Here is an 11430-nt window from a genome sequence, read left to right as displayed (position 1 = left end):
ATGGATGCAGATAAGGAAGTACATTCTGTGTCAGTGATTTGGAAAAGTTAGAGATAGGATTATGCATGGTTTTGTAAGAAATAAGGTCAGCAATTATATCCATCTTGCTGAAACAGAAGACATAGGTAAGGAAAGAAATGGAGAATGTTTTTTACCTTTTCCCATACATCTTCATTTTTTTCCCAAAGAACATTTTTCTTCCAAGAGTCCAAGAGTTTTTAGTGACTTTTTTTTTTACTGGTGATGTGACTGAGCCAAAACTTGTTCTATGAAAAATGTTAAATTCTCATCAAATAAAGATCCATGTGATGAGCCAGCTGGCACCGTCAGATCATATTTGCTCATTAAAAGAAACACAAAACTAAGACTGTCAACTTGAAAGGGAGGATTTTGAGGGGAGATATATCCTTGTCACTCAAGCATTATAAGGACATGAAGAGATAAACATAAAAACAAGTTACTGAAGTTTCACAAAATGCAGTGTACCTAAGGAGATCATTGAATATATTTGATAAGCATCTGATTTGATCTCTGCAAAATCCATCCTCATCTTCAGAACTTCCCATGGAACACGAACCCAAAAGTAAAGCAGAAGCTCATTTTTGGTGACTGTGTTTCTTTCAGCAACCAGCTTTGTTCCAAAAAGAATCTAATGGTTTCTAGGGATCAGTCACTGAATGTACATAAACAGTGATTTTTAACAAACTTATGTGGTTTGGGAATGCAGGCAGTATTTCTCCTGCTCACCTTTTCAACCTTGGGAATCCTGCCAAGACTTTTCTAGAAATTAGGGTAATATATGTGTTCCTTTTAGAACTTTCTTACTAATTCGGAGATTGGTTAAAGGGTAGAAAAAAATAGACTGTAAAGAAAAGATAAGAAATGTTGGCTCAATAATGATCTTCAAAAATAGTGAGATTATTGACCACGTACTGTGGCTCATGCCTGTAATCCCAGCACTTTGGGAGGCTAAGGCAGGTGGATCACTTGAGACCAGGAGTTTGAGACCAACCTGGCCAATATGACAAAACCCTGTCTCTATTAAAAATACAAAACAAATCAGCCAGGCATGGTGGCACATGCCTGTAATCTCAGCTACTTGGGAGGCTGAGTCACAAGAATCATTTGAACCCAGTGGGCAGAGGTTGCAGTGAGTCGAGATCATGCCACTGCACTCCAGCCTGGGTGACAGAGTGAGACTCTGTCTTAAACACACACACACACGGAGTGAGATTATTAACATGGAAAATGCAAACTAAGTTATTCCTCTACATTTGACTTTCAGAAAAGTTTGTTAGAGATGCTATTATATCTGAAGTTTAGGTTAATAAGAAAATCCTAGAAGTGGTTGAATGCTTAGATTATTACACAGATTTTGTTTTTTTTTACTTAATTAGATAGCTGTGTGGTTATCAGCATGTGTAACTTTGCCTGGAAACAATAGGCAGATGAGGGCCTGGTTTTCACACTGTGCTTCACAGCACCCTTGAGTTCCTCCAAAGGCCTCTGAGGCCAAGGTGAGGGTGGGGAGCGTGCCCTTCAGCCCTGTGTCAACCACAGCATTTCCCTGTTTTAAATACTGTTCTCCAGTGTGAGCTCTCATTTTAAGAACTCATTCTGAGGCTAAAAGAAAGTCTCTGAAAATCGCTGGACTGGGAAATCCCTGGTGGTTTTTCCTAGATATGGCATCCTATAATCAGGAAAAGAAAAAAGTAGTATCTTGGGAAAATACCGAGCTGTGAAATACTTGACTTTTGGAAAGTCTGTCTGCTCATATAAGTAGGTATCAGATGCCCTTGCTAGGAGGGTTTCAGCGCAGCTTGTGATGCTGAAGTGACATAAGAATGTCCTCTTCTCCACAGGGCCCTTGCATTGGTAATCAGCAGAGCCTGGCTCACAGCAGGCTGTGGGACGCTGTGGTTGGCTTCCTCCATGTCTTTGCTAATATGCAGATGAAACTGTCTCAGGTACTGTGGCCCATTCCCTGCACGTGTCATTGTTGTGAAATGCTAAGTCGGTCCTCACTCCTTGGTGTTCCCATTGTGATGTGGCTGTTTGATCAAAGGCTGGACAAGTCATGCATATTAGGTCTCAGTTTTTTAAACTGAAGGCCAAAATGGGAGACAGAAACGGATGCCTCCCGGGGGTCCCAGACAGGCTTTTGCATGAACGCAGCTTCCTTCTTTGTATCTCACCAACCTACCCTTTTTGTGATTGCCTCAACGTTTGCTTTCTATGGTGCTAATCCTTTCTGCTTCCTTGTCACTGTTTTGTCAACTTATGAACACTCCCTACCAGCCCCATGCGTCCATCTGTCCCATGTTGCATGTCTCTGTAATCCACATCCCTCTTCTCTCTCACCCCTGCTTCCTTCCTCCCTCCCTCCCTGTCTCTGCCTCTCCTTCTCACTCCCCATCTCTCTGGCAAGATGAATCAGAACCGCTCAGAGCATTTATTATGAACAAATAAATGTAGCATATGTAGCAGTTTATTGCCTCTCTCCATGGCAACACCTGAGGGAGGCCTTCAGGAGGTATTTGAGGCTGATTAGAGTAACATTTGCAGCTTTAACTTTTAAATCATGTGTATCTGAAATTTTCAAGGCTGTCACATCTGCCTCCTCTCTTCTGGAATGTGCTATTTAACCTTTCATTTTTCCCCTTTTGACTCTGGCCTTATGGGAGGAGAGAGTTCCTGGGAGGGCTGCCAATTTGACAGTAAGATGTCCATTCCTATGTCAGCTGGGCAGTGTGGTGCAGTCTCGAGGCGAGAGCCCTGGCCCTGCCACCTCCTCAGCAGTGACTTTTGGAAAGCCACTTTCCCTCTCTGGTTTTGGTTTCATCATCTCTAAAATATTCAGAGTTAGAATAAGTGATCTCTGAGGTTTCTTCCCAGCTCTGATATCCTACACTTCTGTGATATTTTGTACGTAGCTGTGGTACACACCATAGGTGATGAAGATTCCTTTGAAAGTTGAAGGGCTAGGCAAAGAGTTATGGTTGGGTTTTTGGTTTTGGGGTTTTTATTTTTTTCCTTTTTTCTTTTCTTTTCTTTTTTTTTTTTCTTTTTTGAGGGGGGTCTGTAAAAGGTATGTGACTCAGAATACATTTGTAATTGAATCTCCAGATTGCCCACCTCAGATCTTCCAAGAATTGTTTTCTGCTGTGACGTAGGGTATAAAAGCATGGAGTTAGCTTAGCAACGCTCTTCCTGCATTGCTGAAATTAAAACCAAACAGACTAGTATCAAAACCATCCAGAGGAATAGCCTCCATTTTATTGCATTAAAGGGACAAGTGGCACCCAGATCACCACCACCTAGAATTAGGAGACTCTAAATTAATCCAGAAAGAAAGGAGAACCCACTTGGTGATTATAACCTTGACACCTTTACCAGATGTCCAGTGTTCCCATAAAGCTCACTGGTAATTCTCCAGTGTAGAAAATGACAGCATAAGCTACCAGAGATACCTGAAGGCTCTTTGGTGCGTTGGGTTGTTCAGTAGTTTTGGACAACACTTGGTGTATCTGCCACACTGTACTAACGAAAGGAAAAAGGTCAAGGAGCTTTGTTGGGTGAGTCCTGCTACAGTGAGTCTCCCGGTGCTGCAAACAGTGGACGAGAAGGTATCCTCATTGAGAATGAGAAGGACGCTCTTTCCTGACACTGATGCAGCCTGCACCTAACCTTTCCAGAGCAGGCTCTTCTTGCTCACTGCCCTGTACTTTACCGAGGGATCAGATAGCTCAGGGGTATCTCCTGTTTCTGTTCTAGGATTCCAGTCAGATCGAGCTGCTGAAGGAACTCTTGGATCTCCTTCAGGACATGGTGGTGATGCTTCTGTCCCTCCTGGAAGGTTGGGCTGTTTGGTATAACTAGGCCTTCACACAACTGTAACTGGTCTGAGCACTAACCTTACTGATCATGCAGATTATCCTTCTGGCAGGTCACTTGATGCCATATGACATTGGTCAGAAAGCCAAATTTTCAGAAACAAAAAATAAAATGAGGGGCACCTGGTCTGATGGACGAAGCCTGAAATCAATTGATTTTCTATCAGTAGGAAAGCCAGAATGAACTGGGGAAAACCTCCAAGCTTTGCTCTTCCCTATCCTCTCCCTCTCCCCATTGCTTTTCAACACATCTGGCTGCCAGTGTGTATGCCAGCCATCTAGTTGGGCACCCTCCTAGGTCTAAGGGGATCAGAGGGACACCATGTATCCCTATGTGTCCCCGATAATCTGATAATGAAACCACTTCCCAGGCCCCAAGCCATGTTAAAGGCAGTGGTATGGCCACCTCCTTCTTCCCTTTGTTTCTTTCCCCCTTGGCTCCTAGTGGTGTAGTCTTTATGGCTTGCTGCTCCCTCCTACATCATCACGGTCAGAGAAGAGCTGACTAATTGGGCACAAAAGTCTTCTAAAACTAGCTACCTGACAATTTACATGATGGCTTGGGTTTATTTATATATTTGTATGTCTTTTTGAACCTGCCTCACAGGGAATGTGGTAAATGGCACCATTGGCAAGCAGATGGTTGACACACTGGTAGAATCATCTACCAATGTAGAAATGATCTTGAAATTCTTTGACATGTTCTTGAAACTTAAAGACTTAACCAGCTCAGACACCTTCAAAGAATACGACCCAGATGGTAAAGGAATTATCTCCAAAAGAGAATTCCAGAAGGCCATGGAAGGGCAAAAACAGTACACGCAGTCAGAGATTGACTTTCTCCTTTCGTGTGCAGAAGCTGATGAGAATGACATGTTTAATTACATTGATTTTGTAGACCGGTTCCATGAGCCGGCCAAGGACATAGGGTTTAATGTGGCTGTGTTATTGACAAATCTTTCTGAACACATGCCAAACGATTCCCGGCTGAAGTGTCTGTTGGACCCAGCAGAAAGTGTGCTAAATTACTTCGAACCCTACCTAGGACGCATCGAGATCATGGGTGGGGCCAAGAAAATTGAGCGTGTTTATTTTGAAATCAGTGAGTCCAGTCGCACTCAGTGGGAGAAGCCCCAGGTGAAGGAATCTAAGCGACAGTTCATTTTTGATGTTGTCAACGAAGGTGGGGAGCAGGAAAAGATGGAGCTGTTTGTGAACTTCTGTGAGGACACCATCTTTGAAATGCAGTTAGCATCTCAGATCTCTGAATCCGATTCAGCGGACAGGCCAGAAGAGGAGGAAGAAGATGAAGATTCTTCTTACGTGTTAGAAATTGCGGGTGAAGAGGAGGAAGACGGGTCTTTCGAGCCGGCCTCTGCATTTGCAATGGCCTGTGCCTCTGTGAAGAGGAACGTCGCCGACTTTCTGAAGAGGGCAACCCTGAAGAACTTCAGGAAGCAGTACAGGAACGTGAAAAAGATGACTGCGAAGGAGCTGGTGAAGGTGCTCTGCTCCTTTTTCTGGATGCTGTTCCTGGGGCTGTTCCAGATGCTCTTCACCATCCTGGGAGGAATCTTTCAGATCCTCTGGAGCACAGTGTTCGGAGGGGGCCTGGTAGAAGGGGCAAAGAACATCAGAGTGACCAAGATCCTGGGTGACATGCCTGACCCAACCCAATTTGGTATCCATGATGACACTATGGAGGCTGAGAGGGCAGAGGTGATGGAGCCAGGTATCACCACTGAACTAGTACACTTCATAAAGGGGGAGAAGGGAGATACAGATATCATGTCAGACCTCTTTGGACTCCACCCAAAGAAAGAGGGCAGCTTAAAGCATGGGCCTGAAGTGGGTTTGGGTGACCTCTCAGAAATTATTGGCAAGGATGAACCCCCTACGTTAGAGAGTACTGTACAGAAGAAGAGGAAAGCTCAGGTAAGTGTCATCTGTTTCTTTCATCTTCCTTTATCCCCAGCATAAGACTTGTCACCATATCTTGTCATCGGTACTGACACCATTTCCCCAGGAGCCAACACTCTATTAGACAGTGGTTGTGGTGTGATTATGCTGATCTTATAATTCCACCTCTGACATGTCTGCAGAAATCAAGACTTAGATGGTTATCTCAGTGTCTAATCATTGGTTGGTCTTCTAGTTTACATTGTAGAATTCAAACGTGATGGCCTGTAACACTTTGCCTCAGACTTTTATTAGAAGGCTAGTTCTCATGCTGTGCAGATGCATTCAGTGAACTGAAAGCATAGAAAATGAAGAATAACATAAAAGGAGACCTTCCTTTTGAGACCGTGCTTTCTCAGTGTCATAAAAGGTCAAATGATCTCTTATGATTTGGCCTCTCAATGAGTTTGATCATGCTTGGGACATTTTTATCCTTGCAATACACTCACTATTCAGTTAGTACGTCATGTCAGTCAACAAGATTAAGTGAACAAGATAGCAGAAATTCAGAGCCCCTTGACCATGGAAGGTTCCGGGTGTTCCCCTCTATTGTAGTATCCCATTCACAGTGTCACTCTAGCATCAGAGAGAGTAGAGAAATGTGAAAAGATCCAAGCCCAAAAACATTCATTCACTCATTCATTCCATTCTTATTTATTGAAAAGTTAATGTGCATTTGTCACTGTTTTAGGCTCTGGGAATATGGTGGTCAATAAGAAACACACTGTCCCTACAGTTTAGTGGTGAATAAAGGCATTGGAAAAGTCAAGACAAGTATAAAGAATGCTAGGAAGGAGAAATGTCAGGTACTATAGTTCTCTGTAGGAGAGAATGCTGGTTTGAAGATTCAGGGAAGAAAACATCAGAATCAGCATTCCTACAATATTATTCTGTTTTGCTCCCTGATGTAGCCCCATAAACCTAGAACACAGTTTGATACATAACAGGGTCCCATTCCAGGACTGCTATGTGCCAGCCTGTGTTCTAGGATAGGGGAATACATAGGTTTAAAGCAGAAACAACATTCTTGCTTTCATGAATCTTAACTTCTAGTGGGAGAAGACAACAAATAAGATCATTATTATTTGTGCTGCGTGTTAGAACACGTGAACATGCAATGAGTTACACAGCTAATATAGGCCCATCAGAAACAGGTAGAGGAGGTGTCGGAAAAGGTGTCATCTGAGTCAAGTCCTGACAGGCAGCAGACACATGAAAAGCTGGGGCAGGCATACTCCAGGCAGAGGATATGGTTAAGTATCCTCTGGAAGTACGCCTGGAAGGATCGGGAATGTTCCAGGAGGTCTGCGTGTTTGGGTGTGGGACACGAGTCAAATGGTACAAGAAGGGGATGAAGAGAAACACCAGGATCATGCAAGACTTACAGGCTGTGTTGAGGCGCTTGAATTTTACTCCAACTGCAGTGGTCCTCAGCCAGGGGATTGAGATACTGGCAAGAGGATTAAAGACAAGGCAAGAAGCAGCCTATCAGATGGAGGCAGGCTGATCAAACTTGGTTTGATCTGTGTCCCATCTCTTTCTGACCCCATGGATCAGTAGAACCACTGTCATGAGGCTCTCACAATGTCCTAACACAAGTTTCCTCTTTGAATTGAGTAAGTAAGAGAAGGGAGGTTGAGTTTTGAAGTTTCAAATCTTTGTCTTGGCATCTCTTCAGAGTCACTTGATATATATAGCAGGACACTTACGTTCAGTGATCCTGAGAGAAGCAGAAACATGAAAAGGAAAAGCCATTGAAATTTGTGACCAAGAAGCAAATGGCCAAGAAAATGTCTCATCATCATGACCTCAGTTCTTTGAGGAAAGCTTGACTGATTGTTGTTTTTGTCTAGGCAGCAGAGATGAAAGCAGCAAATGAAGCAGAAGGAAAAGTAGAATCCGAGAAGGCAGAGTAAGTTCTTGGTAGCATCAACTACTCTAACTGCTATGGTAGATAGTTCTTAGGCCAGGCAGAGTGGCTTACACCTGTAATCCCAGCACTTTGAGAGGCTGAGGCTGGAGGATCACTTGAACCCAGGACTTTGAGACCAGCTTAGGCATCATAATGAGACCCCATCTCTACAAAAAATACAAAAACTGCTGGGCATGGTGGTGTGCACCTGTAGTCCCAGCTACTTGGGAGGCTGAGTGGGGAGGATTGCTTGAGCCCAAGAGATCGAGGCTGCAGTGAACCAAGATCACATCACTGCACTCCAAGCTGGGCAACAGAGCAAGACCCTGTCTCAAAAACAAAAAAAAAAAAAAAAGGAAAAAAGAAAATAAGGATAGTTATTGATAGCATCTGATATTCTGTTGCTATAGTGAATAGAAAACTTGATTTCTATCAATGCAAGCAATTATTCTGCAAGCCCTGGGTATATTTTCTTTTACCCTAGCTATATAAAAAATACATTATATTCATCTTGCCAAGTTTATAATCCCACTAGCAGATCAGAGTTTCACTCTCTGGCTAGATGACTTTGCAACTTCATATATTGACGACAATGATATCTAATGTTTATTAAATACCTATTATTTGTCAGGTCTGTGCTCAGGTCTTTTATACAGTATCTTATTAAATCTTGCCAGAAGCTTAGAAGAGTAGGTACTATTGCTTAGAAAATAAAGGGTAACTTCAGAAGGGGAAAAAAATTGTTAAGTCTAATTTCAGAAGAGTACAAACTTGTATATAGCTGATGTACACCAAGATCATGGTTCATCCAAGTGGTCGCCACTCATTAAATATAAATTTAATGTCCAGCCACTGTGGGTTGATAGAGACCTGAAGTTTCCACCCTCAAGGAATGATTCCACCTCCTGCCCCCTCAACCCAGATTTCTCTTTAATCTCGTCTCCTGTTTTGGGCCAGACCGCCCTCCCTTCTGCCCTGCTGAGTGGGTTTCCCATTTCTGCAGCATGGAAGATGGAGAGAAGGAAGACAAAGCCAAAGAAGAGGAGCAAGCCGAGTACCTGTGGACAGAAGTGACAAAAAAGAAGAAGCGGCGGTGTGGTCAGAAGGCTGAGAAGCCGGAAGCTTTCACAGCCAATTTCTTTAAAGGGCTGGACATCTATCAGACCAAGTTACTGGTAAGTGCTCCAGCCTTGGCCCTGTCCACGGTACAGGCATGGGCCCAGGCAGATGGCAGAGAGGTGTCGCTGATTTGTTTCACTGCTTGGTCAGTGACACTTCCTTCCCTTTCTCATTCCTACACTTTCTTCTTCCCATGCCTCTACCTGTTCCTTTTCTGTTGGAGGAAAAGGGGGAGAGCCTGGAAAGAACCACAGTCCTCCAACAGCTCTGCTATCAGCAGGGTGTCCTCTGTCACTTGTTTCCTTACCAGGAGAGCAGGAACACCTCTTTCTACCTAGTCCTTTATGTCTATTATGTGGGGACGTAGCTGATCCTGGTCCAAAAGCTCAGAAGTGGTTTGATCATGTGGGAATCAGAAGGAATGTTCCTGTTATGTTAGCTTCCCACACTAGTCCTCCAAACCTTGACTGTTCTATAGGCAATCAGACCTTAGAACGGCTTGTAATATTCTTTCTCTGATACACTGCCCCCTGAGGTATAGTGGCTGAAGGCCAGGACCACACCTTCCCTAGCACCACTGGTGAGGGCTCCCCACAGACACATTGGGAACTTCACCCAGGCAGCTTCCGCTCCAGTCTGTGGATGCCGATTTTTCTGGGGAACAGGGCAGCGAGAATGGGAATGTTGCTTCCAACAAGGGAGGAGACGAGGCTCCTGGAACCGGAACTCGGAAAGGAATGAGGACACATTGCTGCCTGAGGCCACAGAATGGCCACATCCAGGCTGGGAGTTGCCAGGGTCTTCTGCGAGCCTAGATTACTTATAATTTCCTAACAGACTGCTTGCTGTGAATACGCATACACACAGCACTTCAAGGCCAGGCTCGAGTCCTCTGCTGGTGGCGTGTTTAGGCCTTTGGCTCCCTGAGCAATAAGCCAGAGCAGGATTCTTTATAGCAATTCTAAAGCAATTTTTTTTTAAATCAACATTTTGGTTCCATATTCATGACATGACACAGTCATGCCATGGCTGTGTTAAGAATGCCAAGGTTGGCCCGGTGCAGTGGCTCATGCCTGTAATCCCAGCACTTTGGGAGGCCAAGATGGGTGGTTCATGAGGTCAGGAGATCGAGACCATCCTGGCTAACATGGTGAAACCCTGTCTCTAGTAAAAATACAAAAAAATTAGCCGAGTGTGTTGGTGGGTGCCTGTAGTCCCAGCTACTTGGGAGGCTGAGGCAGGAGAATGGCGTGAACCCGGGAGGCAGAGCTTGCAGTGAGTCAAGATTGTGCCACTGCACTCCAGCCTGGGGGACAGAGGGAGACTCCATCTCAAAAAAAAAAAAAAAAAAAAGAATGCCAGGGTTGCCCTAGAAGAGTGGTCATCCAAGAGAAGGACGAGTCATGTGTGAACTTCTAACGAGAATTGACCTTCTGTGTAAAAGTAGGAAGTTCTCTTTTCCTTCCAAAGCTCTTCTACTTCTGCCTGTCCTTTTCTTTGCAGCATTACCTGGCCAGGAATTTCTACAACCTGAGGTTCCTTGCTCTGTTTGTAGCCTTCGCTATCAACTTCATCCTGCTTTTTTATAAGGTGATACTTCATTCAGGGGTTATTTGCTAAATATGCTGTATACTAAGTATACTATGTGTAGAAAAAGAATCATGACAGAACTTGTGTTCTTAATTGTAGCAAACATTCTAATAGGTAGCAAATTTCTAAGACATTGGCTTCTAAAAGGAATACAGTTTCTAGCAGTGGAGAGACTACTGACAAGGGAGCCAGTTAGGGACTATTTCAATCCTTCATGCTTATTTTAGTTGTTACTTGAATTTAGTCTTCAAATACTTGCTGAGCATCTACCATGAGCTAGACCCTATATTAGGAACCACAAGGTATTTCAAAATGAATAATAAACACAATTCATTCTTTCTTCAAGGAATAAGGTAACCAAGAGGCATTATAGCTAGCCTATTTGTTAGAAGCGTCATAAAGGAAAAATTCACAGGATTTGGAAAGAGAGGGGACTGCTCAAGTTAAATGAAGGTTTTGAACATTGGCAAGTGGGTCTTGCATGCTGTAGGCATGTAATAATTATTAGTGCAATGAATTAATGAAGGGTGCTGAATTCTCAACATAGTCTTTAACTGGCTTTTCTATCTCTTGCCTATCTCCCTTTCTACTTAAAACCACCAATCTAATTTGTATGAAACATTGTTTTATCCACCTCGACTTTCCACTCGACAAACTAATGACCTTCTGTTGCCCATACAAGAAAAATGGAAGTCTATAGCCAAGAGAGGCAAAGCTTGGTTTTAAACACGTTGAGGTTGAGGTGACTTCAGACAGACAGCCAAGGAGAGAAAGCCAGCAAGCAGTTGGAGCTACAGGACAAAGCCTCAGAGACGTAGATTTGAGAGTCACATGTGTAAGAATAGCAGCTGAAGCCATGAATGTAAATGGCATCTCAGAAAGAATGGAAAATACTGAGTCTGGCTGGGTGGCAGTGGTGGGTGGGGCAGCGGGCACACACATGCTTCTGTGCGTGTG

General features: G+C 43.8%; 1 protein-coding gene across 1 annotated transcript in view; it reads left to right on the top strand.

The window, feature by feature from the left end:
• Positions 1-11430, top strand: part of RYR3 (ryanodine receptor 3) — a 403627-nt gene that overhangs the window by 370970 nt on the left and 21227 nt on the right. The window contains exons 90-95 of the mRNA XM_011989131.1: positions 1863-1967; positions 3775-3856; positions 4501-5828; positions 7706-7764; positions 8768-8939; positions 10387-10473. Of these exons, the coding sequence (XP_011844521.1) occupies positions 1863-1967; positions 3775-3856; positions 4501-5828; positions 7706-7764; positions 8768-8939; positions 10387-10473 (1833 nt within the window). The remainder of the gene's footprint in view (positions 1-1862; positions 1968-3774; positions 3857-4500; positions 5829-7705; positions 7765-8767; positions 8940-10386; positions 10474-11430) is intronic.

The sequence above is a fragment of the Mandrillus leucophaeus genome, unplaced genomic scaffold (assembly GCF_000951045.1).
Source record: "Mandrillus leucophaeus isolate KB7577 unplaced genomic scaffold, Mleu.le_1.0 Scaffold347, whole genome shotgun sequence".
NCBI lineage: Eukaryota > Metazoa > Chordata > Mammalia > Primates > Cercopithecidae > Mandrillus > Mandrillus leucophaeus.
The sequence above is the reverse complement of the archived record's forward strand: the minus strand, read 5'-3'. Positions and strand labels throughout refer to the sequence as shown.